The sequence below is a fragment of the Corvus brachyrhynchos genome, unplaced genomic scaffold, assembly GCF_000691975.1.
Source record: "Corvus brachyrhynchos isolate BGI_N302 unplaced genomic scaffold, ASM69197v1 scaffold302, whole genome shotgun sequence".
Taxonomy (NCBI): domain Eukaryota; kingdom Metazoa; phylum Chordata; class Aves; order Passeriformes; family Corvidae; genus Corvus; species Corvus brachyrhynchos.
The window spans coordinates 2,970,334-2,986,373 of NW_008237244.1; the positions used below are offsets into that span (position 1 = coordinate 2,970,334).

The window sequence follows — 16,040 nt, forward strand, 5'->3', positions numbered from 1 at the left end:
GGCGGAAAGAGGAAAAGGCCTGGAGGGGGGGGGGTGTCTATTCTTAAGTGTGGATCACAGAGGCGGTCACAACTTTAAGTGGCCTAGAGAATTGTCCATATCCAAACTGGCCAGCTGATAGGTTCTATCAGGTGCCAGAGGAAGCTGTAAGCACCCCTTAGCAAGGACATCCCTTCCGGGACTATGCTTGATAACCTATGACATGATCTTAACATGAAATATATTTTGTGATTTTGTCATATTAGTTTGTAATTATTTTAGCCAGAACAAAAAAAATAGGTTCAGGAAAACATTAATTGAATTCCCCACTCTACCTGAAATCTTCTCTGTGATCTTAGCACAGTTACTGTGCCCTAGTTCCACCTCCATCCAATGTCAGCAAGAGCACCTAGACTTAGAGGTGAACGCTGGCAATTCAAGGACTGAAACATTCAAATACTGAAGACCAAGATAAAGAGTCAGAAGCTGGGGGCTTTTTCCCCTGAACATGTGAAGTGAAAAGGACCAGTCTTGCAATTGGTATGCTGTGCTCGCTATAGTGCAGCACATTTTACTGCCTCTCTTGTCAGCCTGTTTAGAGTTTTAAGATCATCACAAACAAGTGCAATGGAATTCCTTAACGTGCTACTGCTCATTCACAAAAATTGCCTAAGCACTCACTGCCAGCAGCAAGCACAAATTCAAATATCATCACACGATGGCAAGTGTGGGCAGAGGACTACAAACCATCTTGTATGATGCATGTATGTAAGAGCAGTGGCACATTATTATCCTTGATCATACAAGGATGCAGTAAGAATCAATCTATATTATTACAATGGGCTCATCAGAATTAAGGTAAGGACAAGAAAAAAAGAGTACAAATCAAAACAGGCAGAAATTGTCTTACTTCTCATAAAAAGAGCCATTTTATGAGACTTCTAAATTTCTGTATGAATTTAAGAGAGCCTCCACAGTTATATGTAAAACCAAAAAATATCTACTCACCAGAGATGTCCATAAATGCTCGATCCCAAAACTCATCCACTGTATAGCATTCTGCAGAAGTGATATTGACTGAGAGAACAATATCATCCTCCACATACTTTAATATGAGATTGTTGATCACAATGTTGACATTGTTTACAACACGCCTAATCAAACTCTGAACATAACCTATAAAATAAAACACATTGTTGGGAATGATAAGGAAGACATGGTAGACTCATTTATTTAGTAAAAAAAAAAAAAAATCATTATTTCAATATGTTCCTTATTTTCAACTTGCATTCTTTTTTTAAAATCAAAATTTAAACAAACTATGTATAATTGTACCTTCTTTACCCATAAAATAACACGACTTAAAACTCTAACATTCTGTGTAGTTGTTAAGTCAATCACATCCTAGAAATGCAAGCTACTATAAAAAAAAATAGTTAAAAACTATGGCTACAATAGAGCATAGAAACTAATTAACTTTCAAACTAATTAAGGAAACAGAACACTATGGATTATTGTAGACAAAGAATTTTAACAATCACTTTTTTACTTGAGAGAGATTTAGAAATAGGTTTGGAAAAGTGAACACCAGCTGCTGGGTTACTTTTCAAGTGTGCATGTATCACGCCTAGGTACTCCCTCAGTTTTTTTATAAGTTAACTAAGCATTAACACACCTGGTACTTTCTCATTCTAAAACCTAATACATCCACATCTTGTTCAGTAGGACCCCTGTGAGGCATTTCAAAAACAATTTCTGTCAACAACCCAAATAGTAAGCACCTGCACTGAAGCCTGTTGGGAACAAATCCATTTACATGCTTTTTAGAGGTAATGTGATTGGAAAAATCATCTCATCTGGGAATTCAGAGTATGTGGCTAACACTCATATTTTTAACAATATTGTGAAGAAACTAAATACTACCCATATTCATGTCTTTCATGTATATTGGATCTAACTATGGATCCAACTCACTTGGTCTGGAAAAAAGCAAGCCTTAAAATTTCTGTTTTCAAATTTATAGCATTATGCACATCTAAAAATACATTCAATACACACTCTTGAGTTCTAGTTTGGTGACTATGCTGAAAAAAGCTAATGATACAGGCTTAAATCCACAGGCTTCAAGAGCAGTTTTCTGAAACTTGCATTAAATAAGACTCATTTATATTGACAACTTTAATTCAAATTAAAAATTAAAATTAACATCAAAACACTGTCAGAACTACAAAAATACTTAAGTTGCTACTTCCATTCTACTCTGCTTTTTCTAGGTATTCATCTTTTTCATACTCAAATATAACTTTTCACCTTAGAGTATATGGAAAGTTTTACCATTACATAAGTGATTTTCCTGAGTTCCACAACTACGAATTTGCACAGCTGACATAAGACTTTTTCCTTTTTTCAGGATTCAAAGTCAATGACCAGAAAAAGGAAATCCAGAAATGCAGTCAAATTCAGTGTTTTCAGAGCTTAGTACTGTCAGATTTCTAACATAATCTGAATTTGCTTCTTTTGCGTACCAATCTAAAACTACTGAAGAATATCTGGAATAACTTGTTTTTAAGGATTTTCTCACTGACTCCTTCAAAAGATAACATTTTTAGTTTATATGAATTCAGAAAACCAGATGTATTATTTCAATAATTAAGGGGCATAAGAGACCCATATTCATCACCAGAGTGATGTAAACTGAGCTGTATATAAACAGAAGGCAGCACAAGGCATTTAGCTCCTTTTCCTAATTTCAGCATAGAAGTATTTTTGCAGACTATTTAACTAGCAACTATAAAATTATAACCAGTTATTTAATTATGATTTTAAAGCAAGCTACTAATTTCATAGAAGAAAGTGAAGCTGTCTTGCCACAGGTCCAAAGGTTTTTCAATATTTTGCTTTCAAGGGTCTTTCAAAGGGAATCTAATATACATTTTCCTGCTGTGAATGACAAAAACATTACATCATAGAAGGAAAAAAAGGCAAGTTGTACTGATAGTTTCCAGAGGCATTCAGGAAAAGAGCAACACCATTTTCATCTGTATGTCTTTTTGGGTGAGTGCATAAAAAGAGGGAGCAGAGTTCTATCTTCCAAATAAAATAGGGGTCATGGATTTCCTAAAAACTGTCTATGAAGGTATTTCCAAGCTAGTGGTACAGTATATTGTTAGAAGTATCACACAAAAGCCAGCTGCCTGGTTAAGTTTAGCTTCAAATATATTAGAAGCAGATTTTCAGATGTGAAGAACAGTCTTTTAAGAAACTATAATTCCTACTATTCAAAACAGAATAAGAAAAACATCTGCAAGTTCACGTATAATAAAGGGTTTGCTGCTTTTCGTGTTTGGAGGATTTTTTTAAAAGGGTTTTGTTTCAAATACAAGTGGAAAAAAGCAGGTAAAGGTTACTTATACTCCTGTGATTTCTAAGAATAACACTATGAGCATCTTTGCCACTGAAATACAGGTTTTCTACGGTAAGTGAATAAAACCACCAGAAAATCTGTAGAGCTATATTCCTTCCTGAGGTGCAACACAAAATCCACAAGTATGTTTTTTTCAAATTGTCCAGAACCCAGGAGGCTGCACTGTTTATTAAGCACTACAAATGCAGTTTCAGATACAACACTCCAAAAACTTTGTATCTCTACAGTCATAGAATTGATAGCATCAGACTGGACACATCTAAACAAGTTTAGCAGGAGTCTATTGTCAGTTACATTTTTAGCTAAACTTTGCCTCTAGAGCTTCATCTCCAAGGACACTAAAACAAAAGGACAAATAAATCTTTTTTTAAAAAATACAGCACAAATATGATACACACATCCTCCAAGGACTGAAAAAAACCAACCAACCAACACCTAAGTAGATGACTCCACATCTAACTAAAGCTTAGGACATTTTACCACATAGGAGGTCTATACTAAACAGTGCTATTTGTCCACTCAAAAACAAAATCAAAGCCACCTGCATTTACAACTTTGTAGTTTACAAGAATTAATACAACTGTACTAATGCAATTTTGCCACACAGGAAGTAACTCACAAAAATCCTACAAATGTCACTGAAGGAAATAAAATCATACAATTTTTAGGTAGCCTTTGACTTTTGTTGTTTGCAGGTGTGACCCAAAGAACCGAATGCCAAGGAGCTGCCACAGCTGAAGCGCTGTCCATGGTAGGAAAAGGTTTCCCACAATTCCGAGCCACTGGAGTTTATTGGATCCCAAAGCTGTAAGAGACCCTCCAGACCTGGCTCCTCCAGTAATCATTCCAAAGCAAGATGATACTCTATAGCACAGAGTATTCCACACACTAAATTTCAATGTTGTCTTTTGATTCAAGTCAAGTATAAACTTTCTGTTAACAAAAGACAGCAAGAAAGCCTAACACAAAACTCTCATATCTTTAACCCATCTAAAATTACATGCCCCAGGAAGGCAAACTGCAATTCATTCCAGTACTCTCCAATTTTAATCTTCTGCATGAAACTTCATATCCAAATTCAGAGGCAATAGTAATCAGACACACAGCTCCTTAGACATTTTTATATCACAAAATATCTCCAAGTTCAGGATCCAAATTTCACATTCACATTCAAATTCCATATCCGGGCAAAAAAAAAAAAAGGTGAAAATCTCTACCAGTAGATACAGAGCTCAATGAAAAACATGAATAAAACATGAGAGAGTTTGGGTTGTTCAGCCTGAGAAAGAGAAGTCTCCAGAAATACCTTATAGCAACCTTCCAGTACCTAAAGGGAGTCTACAAGAAAGCTGGAGAGGGACTTTTCACAAGGGCATGTACCAATAGGACATGGGGTAATGGTTTTAAACTGAAAGAGGGCAGGTTTAGACTAGAAAATAGAAAGAAATTCTTTATTTTGAAGCACTGGAACAGGTTGCCCAGAGACGTTTTATTCAAGGCCAGGCTGGATGGGGCTTTGAGCAAGCTGGTCCTAATGGAAGGAATCCCTGCCCATAACTGGGGGTTGGAACTAAATGATCTTTAAGGTTCCTTCCAATCCAAGTCATTCTATGATTCTATGATGCTACCTTGAACTACAAATGAGTTATGTGAATGTAAGAATTTGATGAAATGAAAAGAAAGGTTATCAGCATTAAACTACATTTTATTGTGATTTGGTTCTATTTTCTAGCATACAAGTATTTCACTAACCTTTATGTGATTTGTAGGTAGACAAAAATGTAACAATCTAACTTAAACACTGTGGCCATCTGAATAAACATTTGTATTTGAGTTAGAGAAAATACCTAACCAGCTTTTGAAATTTATGGATTACCTGGAGGTAAATCAGGGTCAGGAGAAGCAGATTGCTGAACTCGTCGTGATTTTACTGCTGATTTCGTGCTTTCTGTGGTACTGCGGTTTGTTGAACTGGAACCACAACTTTCGTGGTCTTCCGGCTAGAGGAAAAGAAAGCAATGAAGTCAACAAAACAGAAAGAAAATAAATGTGGGGAGAACTTGGTAAAGGTTCTGTAATTTCTGTTACTGTTTTTCCATCAATTCAATCCTGTACTACAGAAGTTAATACAAAACTAGCTGGACAACATAAAATTAATACTTTCACTAACTTTACTTTAAAAAGGAAACCTGTCATTTAAATATTCATTTCAATTGAATATATTTCTTCTAGCTCCATTTCTGCTGAAATGTTTCTTCAGAGACAGAGCCCTGCAGATTTCCAAAACAAGTATGAGAAACTACCTAATTGTATGAGCTTACATGCCTACTCATGAAACCACCTCACATGGTTCCAAGATGTCAGACTCACATCCTTCCTAATACCGCTAATTGAAGTTGATTCATAAAGCAAAATATTTTTGCAGACTTCTATAACAGTAAAACATGACCCCAGAAAAGATAAATGAACTGAGGGCACCTGCTCCTCTTGAGCTTCTATATAGCTCATTCAACATAAGGAATTCAGAAGCAGAAACATGGCTCATAATTACAGAATATGATATAAGCCTTACAGGATGAGAGTCGCAGACACAAGAAAACTTTAATTAGCTGAATCTAGGATTTTAAAGACACCAGTAGTATTCCCATTACATTCCAGAATGACAGTTTAACTACCAGGCTCAAGAGTAAGAAAGCCAAGAGAAGTAATGCAAATATTCTTGTAAATGTATTAAAAGAACAGGTTAAAGAGGATGCAAACACAGCTTTTGACCTAAGCCAAATTACTTTGATAGATGTAGTCTCTTGCAGAAAAAGTGAAAAATGCTTTCTGGGTCATGCCACTTATCACATCACACACTTTGCTCACAAAAAGAAGCTTTGGGAAACAAATGTCAAGTACCACAGTATGAACTATAATATTCTTAAGTCCTCTTAACACCAAAAAGCAAGCAGCTTAAACTGTGCTGGGTTTTTGTACATGATAGATCATGTGTTTCCCCACATGCTGCCTGGTATTTCTAATAATCTCAGAGAAATTACAAAAGAGAATCTTCCCATTACTTGCTCTTTGATGTGGATTTTTTTTTCCATTGAAAAAATTAAGTTACATGCAATGATACATTTGAAATACAAGTCTAAAACTTCAAAAGTAACTGAAGAAATTTTTTCCTTCCACTCTGTACTTAGAACAACAAAACCGGGAAACTTTCTGATACAATGGAAATACCATTTCACTAAGAAAAAAAAAAGAGCAATATAATCTTAGTTGGGGAAAAAATAAAATTAAGATAGAAGCTTTAACTTATTTGGGGCAATTGCATAAGACAGACATATTCATATATTAGAAGACTAGATGATAGCTTCTAAAAGAAGGATGAGTTACCACAAATTTTCCAGTAACAAATACAGTATTGAAAAGCAAGCTGTTGGATGTTTTTTAATTTATGGTTATTTGGCAATTTTAATCATACAGGAAAGTCTCATTCCAGTGCATAAAAACCCCGAAATGGGTGTTGAGCATCAACTCTGTTTAGAGGGCATTTGTTTGTTTTGTTTGTTTACTCATCTCTGACAAACTTCTGATACTTTTCATTGAGGAATGCAAATCTCCTGAAGACTCTCTCTGAACTTCGAACTATGGAGCAATTTCATTAGAAAACCACCTCTCTCTTCATGGCATACCTGACAGAGATAAAGCAAGAGCTTCAAGCTTTCATTAAGCCCAGTGTGACGGAAGCCTCTTCATCAACATGTACTTTGCCATTAGCAAAGCTCAACACTCCTTCCTCTCCAGTTTACTGAGAAAACTTAGATCATACACTTTCAATCTAAAATTTTTGAAATAACTTTTAGCTATACTCTTTCTTGGAAACTAGTTCATGTGTAGCATGAAAATATTTTTTCAGATAAGTGACTATACAACTACTTATATTTTGAACTTGCAAAAAAGCCCAAGCTCAATTACCACATTTTCTTCTTTCCCAAGCTCCCTCATGGGTTGCACAGAATGCTGTGCTGCACCTTGGTCTGATAGGATCACATTACACTTGACTTTTAATATTTATGTCAGCTACAAACAAAGAGAAGAGGGGACAAGGGAATGAGGAAATTCTTTTTCTAAAGTGTTAACTCTATCAAGCCTGATTACATTCAAGTCTAACTTTTCTATCTACATACTGCTACAATTATGCTCAATACATGTTCTCAAAACTTCATAAAATCTATGCAGTATTTTTGAGTATTACGAGCAAAGATTAAGTAAGAGTGGTTTAAGCTCTTACCAGTTTCAGAGAGCTAGGAATAAACACTAGGACTGTGGCTTTTGAGAAGGGATTGGTTTTTTAAAGGAAAGGGAAGGAGAATCCTTAGAGTTAATTTTGAAACAAAGTCTCAAATCTCAACCTATAAACACATTAAATATAATAACCTTTTTATATTTCCCTGAGCTACAAGTCTGTTGTGATGGAAAATGGTTGGAAATCATTTACAGCAATTTGGACCTAAACACAAGCAAAAATGTACATGTTCCAAAAGGGTGCCAAAACAAAAACCAAATTTTTATCAGAAATATACCTGTGTGACTCAATCCATATGAAGTAACAGAGTACACCTACATTTGAGAAGAATTCAACCTGACATTTGAAAAAAAAGGGTGGGTTTTTTTTTTAATCTGGGATAACATCCATTCATTTCCTTACATTACACAATTATCAAAAATATTTTAGAGCTGCATGGGCTGTTTTTGGGTTTTTTGAGCATGAACACACACCATTTTTCACAAGAGTTACTGATACTTTATAAGCCAAATGTATTCTCCAATTACTGAAAGATGATAAGAGTGGCCATGAACTTATAAAAATTACATTCCTAAGTACACATATATCCAAAAGGTTTCTGTATCTGCACACTTCTGCTCAATGTTAACTTTTAAGAGCACACTATTAATTTCTCAAACATGTGGTTGTCTCATAATCCCAGAAGTAAAACATGTTCATTAAAGAGATGGGGAAAGTTCCAAGGAAACTGCCAAAACTAGCATAATTATGAAACTATTTAAAACTGGAACCAACTAGAGTCACACGCTGTGTCTAGATCACAGTGATGTCATCAGTAACACCCAGCCAAAAAGCACTAAAATTACTGCGCTCCCATAAATCCACCTCACACCAGATGACAAACACTTAAAAGTTGAAGTCAAAATCATAATGGTGGTGGGAAGGGAGTTACATTCTAGAAGTGCTAATAACTATAGTTACAATATGAGATTTGACAAACTTCCATTCATTTTAGCATTAATGATCGTGATTCCAAACAATAGTCACAGCATTGGAAAACTAAAAATACTCATGATATATCTAGAGTGATGATTTTTAGATAAGACAATTCATGTACAAAAGTATCTTTTCCCACTAGCTTGTATCATAAGTAGAGCCCAGAAAACTTAAATTTGAACAAGAGGTCCTGGTTTGGGGTGCTGTTATGCAAAGATGATAAATACAATTTTGCACAACCAGGCTCCTTTTTCACTTTTGACAGATGTGTCAGATCCAGTAGTCAGCCGAAATGTTTTTATGAAGCACTATGGTTAGTTCTAGAACTATGTAAGTCATAAGTAATATGCTAAAGACACCTAGGCTAGTAAAGTTATATTTGAGCTCCTCAGTCAATTTTCTACTGCAATTTAAAACCATTACTACAAGGTTTAGAGCAAATTACAACTGACAATACCTGAACACAACTATAACAGATGAGGTTTATATTGATCTTTTCTAGTAAGAGGAGTTTATAATCTTTGTTCATTATTCTTTCCTTTGTTTGTTATGTTTTCCAAATTCAAAATAGTTTTCTCCTTTAAAAAGACACTTATTTTAAAACACACAAATCCTACTCAGTGTGCAAGATCTCCAAAATGCCTCAGCAGCACACTTTATGGGAAAATAATGTTCTCTTGGAGATCACTTGGCTATTTATGCAAGTACTGTCCCTCTGCTTTCATAAAACCAAGTTAGACAAAGAAAACCGGGTTCCATAAAAACAAAGAAGAAGAAACTGTTTAAAACCAATGAACATTACGAATTAAAATTTTAAAACCCAAACTGACTCAAATTACCTACTACACAAATTTGCAGAGTGATCTCCATACCCATTTTTTCCTTTTTGTCTATAAAATTTACTTTTTCTCATCCTTTATCATTTCTAAAACAATAAGCTTAATATCCTTTACAAGTCATTAAAAGACATCCATTCATATTTCTGTAAAATGTATTTTAAATAGCAAGACGCAAAAACTGGGAGAGTAGAACTTATTTCCCACTAGTGGACAGTGCTCATATGGCTGAGTAATTGGCTGCCTGTGGCAAGGCTAGAAGCAACATTCAGGATGTGTTCATTTTAGCAAGGCCTTTGATACAGTCTCCTCACACACCTCATTCACAGACTGGTGAGATATCAACTGGAGAGTGGGAGTTCAGTGGAAGAGTGGCTGGACCACTGAGCTTGAAGGGTTGTGTTCGGGATACAAAGTCCAGCTAATGACTGGTTACTTGTGGCATCCTTGAGAGATCAGTACCAAGCCCACGGTGTTTAACATCTGTACTAAAGACCTGAAAGATGGGATAGAGTGCACCCTCATCAAAACTGTGGATAGCACCAACCTAGGGAGAGGAACTGATGCACTGCTGGGTAGGGCTGCTATTGAGAGGGTCCTCAAGGGGCTGAAGAAATGAGCTGTCAGGAACTCATTGAAATCCAGATGTAAATACTGAGTGCTGGAGTACCTGGGATAAAGATGCTCTGGAGCTGCAGACTAAAAGCCAAACTGCTAGAAAGCAGCTTTTCAGAAACCAATCCAAGGGTCCCCGGGGACAGCAAGCTGCCCATGAGCCAGCAGCATGTCCTTGCTGCAAAGGCCAACTCTGCGCTGGGCTGTATTAGCAAGGGTGAAGCCAGGGGCACAATTATTTTCTGCCTTTAGCTCCCTGTGAGACACTGTATGGAATACTGCACCCTGTCTAGGGTGTCTAGGGCTCTCCAAGACACCCCAGAAGCAGATCCTAGAGAGGACCACCATGGTGGTTGGGGCACAGGAGCAACGTCCTGTGCTCTCTCTCAGAGGAGATTGAGATAAATTAGGGTTGTCCAGCCTGGAGAAGGGTGATCTGACTGCTGCCTACAGCTACATACTGAGAGGGTACAGAGAAGTGGGTGCCAGGCTGTGTCTGTTGCCACTCATCTTTTCACGGTACAAATCTGAAACATGCAATTCCAAGCAGGGCACGCTCTTTTTCATCAGAAGGGTGATCAAGTATTGAACTGGCTACCCAAAGAGGTGGTAGAGTCTCAGTCCTTGGAGCTATTCAGCACTTTGCTGGCCAAGCCCTGCAGCAATCTGCTCTAACTAGACTTGCTTTGGGCATGAAGTTCAACAGAAATCGTTCCAAATTGCACCATGACTCCTCTGTATGTGAAAATGAAACAAAAAGTAATACAATTTTTTAAAAATACTATCTTTAAAATACTAAAATTTCGCTAAAATGGGAAGCACCATCAAGATCTTGCTTTCAAAAGGGTATCTGGTTCTTTTCCACTGGTATACAATTGCTAATAAGCATTATGCATAAACAGAGAAATTGATTCATCTTACACTTCTAACCTCAGAATAACACTTCTGCTGGCTAACACAGGTTAAGCACTACTTAGAAATTAGTACAGAAAATTAATTTTAATTTTTTTCTAATGAACAGCAAACTAGAAGCATAAGACTGAAACAGAGAAAATCCAGTGACCTAAATATGACATTTGTATATCTTTTGCAAGGTGTGATTTAACACCCTAATGCACATTAACATTAAAATTATGTTAATATATGTATATTTTAAAACTATGACAGTATAGAATACTGAAGACAATTTAGCCAAATCAGGTTGTGTTACAATTTTGCAGAATAATTAAGGAATTCTGTATTACATATAGAAATTACAGGTTCTCTATATACACTTCCAGTATTTTCAAAAGACTATTTGAGACTGTTCATTTTTATTTCACTGTAACAAAACTCAGTTTTAAATCTTTTCAAATCACGTATCTCAGAGTGAGTGCTCAGAGACTGAGCTGTCTTTCTCTATGGCAGATGAGAACATGCTGGAAAGTCTTTATTTCTACCAAAGTTTTTTTCAGTACTATTTCATGTAGAAACATGTCAAAAATAAACTCTTATTATGTCCCAGACTACAAAGGAGAAATACCAATGAATTTGGGGCAGAGAGTGGGGCAAACAAACAAGATTTAAGTTTGGTTAACAGAACAGACAAACTGGAACAACCAAGAAATAATTTAATCAAGGGGTCAGCCTCCATTTGCCTCTTGCTGCATGTGATCTTGGCTGATGTTAAATTAACAGGAACAACCAGCAGCGATGCCCAACAAGGCACACTTAAGATACCCGCATTAGATGAGGATGCTACATCCACCTCCCAGTGTTAGCATAAGCCATGTTTTGTTAATTCTACATTAGCATAGCACAGTCTACTCCAAAATAGAGGTACAAGTTAAAAATTCACACAAATGCTGTGGACAGGCTAAAAACCTGCCACAGCAGCCTCAGAGGTAAACCAGGAAGCTTTGTAAGGAATCTGTTTGCACTGATATCTAAAATGTGTGCCGTCTTCATATTGATTTCTGGACAACAACATCTCCCTGTGATGTTGCTACTGTTTTGATTAGCTGATTATCCAGGGCATTTGAAAGGAACATTCCTTTGTTTACAAGAAAAGGAGCTGTCAAGCATCTGAAAGTCTATGGTGATAAGGTCATAGAGCCAAAGATAAATAAAGCAGGCTGTTCTCACTAAGTGGTTCTCAGAAATATACCCTAATTTCTCAACACTCAAGACAGAGTAACAAATAAAATTACTCTGCAAGTTCTTTTTGAGGGTAGTTGTACAAATATCTTCTTTTCATTATGTAAAGAAAGTTAGATTAAAAACTGTAACTGATCATCTAGTAAAGTTTGTGATAAATTTCCTGTAGTTTTAAAAAATTATGAGGCCACCTACCATGATCTAAGTGCCTTTTAATAGAAATAAACATCTCAAAATGACTTTCTGCAATTTCTCCTAGGATAAGCTCTTTCAAGATTTCATTCCCTCGTGTTACAGGAAGTTTGTGCAGTGCTTTGCTTGGGGGAATATGGGTGGGTGGTGTTAATTCTGTAACATTATTCCGCGTTTAATATCAAACAAAGTGAAGTCTGATCTATGACTAGAACTCTCAGAGCTACAAAAAAAAAAAAAAAAAAAACCCACCACCAAAATAAGAAATATTACCAATAGCAACTGAAGGCTATACTCAAGATTTAGTATCACTGTAGAAGCAAAGATGGAAGGGATAAAAAAAGTCAGTTCTGACATGTTTGTTCCACAAAAGTCACAGTGCATAGAACTCTAACTCAGTAACTCTCACACCAGGCTGACTGAAAGGAAAAGTCAGGAGGAAAGACATAGCAGAAAGACTAGTGCTAGGTGAGCTCCTTCAGCAAAACTGGTAATGTGAGCTAAAATGGGTCATTTTGCCCCATATATTCTCTGTGACTGAAAATGAGAAAGAAGAGTGACCAAAACAATTTCACCCTGAAGGACTAGGAGAAAAGAGCGACAGGAAATACACTCAGGAAAACAGACTGCAAACCTAAGAGAAGTGGCCCACAACATTTTTATTCTCTTTTCCAAATTGCATTGAGAAACAAGTAAATAAAATTAAGAGAGATAAAAGAACTGATACCTATTCAAAAATCTCTTGAAAATTAAGTGAGAACAAAATAGGATAGATATTTCAAGTTTAAACAATTTATCTCCACACAAAAAAATTCCAGACCAGTTTGTTTCACTGTCATCCAGCCTAACACACAATTTGGGGTCTCTTAGAGGAGCATCTCACCCTCTTACAGGTCCAGCTACTGAACTGGCCAGCACTGCAACAAACAAACATTTTTACACCACCTGCTTACATTTTTGTGTGTGCTATTTTGGAAGACACTGTACCAAAGACTGGACATACTCTCATCCTTGTTGCAGGTCCCTTGGAATATTGAGAATGGCTGAGAACTACTTCTCCAGCATTTATCAACTATGTTCCTGCAGTGTTCACCATGACATCAAATCTCACTGCAATCATGGCTCAGTTGTATCACCGATTCATCAAACAACAACTGCGAACCATTAGCAAAAGCTTGATCCATTAAGGTCACTCTCTCATACTCTCTTCCACCTGCCAGAAGGCTAGCACTCATCTCCAGCACTATTTCAACTGGCACCAGACTTCACCAAGACATCACTTTCTTTTGTGGTGGTACATGATTGAGGGTATTTGTTTCCCCACGTGGTTCTGATGGGTTGTAGCTCACACTTTCTTTAGAGGGTACTTTCCCCTAACACATTTCCTACTGGATTTTATTAGAAAGCCAGACCCCATGTGCAAGAATTTTCTCCACCAAGCACCTGCCAAGGATGTAGTAATAATTTTTATTACAACATAACCTTGCCACCCACTTCCTCCAGAGAAAGGTAGAATACTGTCCAGACCAAATTTTCTCCTAATCCCAAACACTACTGAACAGCAGACCTACAGCAGGGTCCCAGCAAATTGAGTAATCCTCAGCTCTCAAATTTCCATCATCACAACAAACCTCTGACATGTAACAGTGAAAGGCCTGAGGCACAAAGCTTTGCCTGGAGAACCTGCTATCCAAGCAAGCTCTTTTCAGTGCTGAGCATCATTTGGCTAGAGCTTGGCTTTTGGCAGGTGCTGGGGACAGAAAGAGAGCAAAGAGGTAATGAAATGGCAAGGAATTAAACATGTCAATGTCAAAAGGAAGAGTGTACCCACAAGAGTCTCTCCAGCTGCTATTGATTCTCGTAAGTGTTTAGGTTATCCTTACAGTGACTAATTCTCCATCAAAATTGTTTGAAATTACACAGGAGGTTCAAAATTTCATGGGGCAGTGCAAAAAAAGAGGCAGAGAAGACTGAATGACAAGCCATGCACATCTGGTTTCCTTAAGATTTCAATCTTAAAACCCAATGCAACTGAAAAGGATTTGGGTCAGAGACTTTAGCCTAGATGTCCTTTCTTCCTCAGTTACTGTACGAGATAGGTCCAAGCAAAATTTGAGCTTGTGGCCATTCTTCACAGAACACACAACAGGGAATTTTTCCCAAGGCAGCACTTTTCAGGACATTTTTTCCAGTACAGGAAGATTCAAGTAGAAAGATTTCTCAGCCACAGGTACAGGAAGACTAAAACACTGCAGCTTTCACTGCATTCTGCAAATTCAGAAGCATGGGCATTTCATTAAAGAAAAAGTAAGATCTCAGCATACAGTACAATCTACAGAAGGAGAATGGAACACCAACACAACACTAATAAAAAATTATTCTCCTTTTTAAAAACTAAGCGCAACCTTTACAAAAATAATAGTAATATAGTAATAACAGTAACATAGTAAAAGTAATAATAGTATTTACAAAAAAAAGCACTTTTTAGTGCTATGTTAAGATAAAACTTCATTTTCTAACTTATTTCCAGTAGTTCTCATGTAGTATGCTTTTCATCCATTCTATGAACATACATGTTACATTATATAATTGTATTAATGCTATGTATGAATACCCAAACAGGTTTAACAAAGTCCACTGAGTATAACTGTACATCAAATTTTAGATACTTCCATATACCTGTCTGAAACATCATTTCTCTTAACTTGCATAGTATCCTTACCTTCCAACTGATCAAATTTTAAACACAGAAGGCTAGTTGAGAGCTTCATTATTTAGTTGTCTCAAGCAAAACCTCCACATAATTTTCCCAAAATGCTTGTCGTCTAACTTTCGAGTACACATTAATAGCTCTGCTGTATTTCTAAGAACTCACTTGAGAATTTGTACTTTATTTTTATTCTTGCTTTTTAAGCTAGACTTCAGACACCATGATGGAGAAGTACAGATTTTCACCAAATGTAATTTATCAATTACATCTTATTTAAATAACATTATTTAAAACTATTGGACTAAACTACAAAGCTGGCTGAATGGCTGCAAAAACTTCCTGGTTAATCAATGTTAAAAAGTACATATAAGAGCAACTTACTCAAAACATGTAGTTACAGGTTTTCTACTTATAATCAGTCTTTTCTTTTGCAATTGTCAGTCTGTAATATGTAGAGCATTTCAGAGAACTTATTGCTATTTATAATGCTCTACTTTTTAAGTAAGAAAGCTTTTGAAACATTAACTTAAACCTAAATAAACAGTAATTTATCTTCTAAAACAGCCAGCACTCTATCACACAATACCACCAGAATCCTATATATTAAGTCGAGTGCAGCCAACAGCACTACACTGTAAATGTTGCAAACTTTTACATAAAATGTCTATATTCTAACATAACATGTAACTTTTTATCACATTGTTTAATTTAAAATACAGTGTACCTGCTCTCAGGCAGTATGGACTTTATTCCAGGATTCAACATTTGTTACTCTTTCTAGTGAACACCGTGCACATGTCACTTCCTTACACAAATTTGAACATTCAGAATTCAAATATACCTTTTTTAGTACTAACTAAATGGATGATTTTTAAT

General features: G+C 36.3%; 1 protein-coding gene across 11 annotated transcripts in view; it reads right to left on the reverse strand.

The window, feature by feature from the left end:
• VPS13B (vacuolar protein sorting 13 homolog B) overlaps positions 1–16,040 on the reverse strand; it is a 437,850-nt gene that overhangs the window by 386,200 nt on the left and 35,610 nt on the right. For 10 of the 11 annotated variants that reach the window (XM_017730363.1, XM_017730354.1, XM_017730356.1 and 7 more), the window contains exons 3-4: positions 5,280–5,403; positions 988–1,155 (exon numbers count right to left, since the gene is read on the reverse strand). In XM_017730363.1, the coding sequence (XP_017585852.1) occupies positions 988–1,155; positions 5,280–5,403 (292 nt within the window). Of the gene's footprint in view, positions 1–987; positions 1,156–5,279; positions 5,404–16,040 lie in introns of those variants that run through there. The other variant, XM_017730358.1, reaches the window with a different exon arrangement.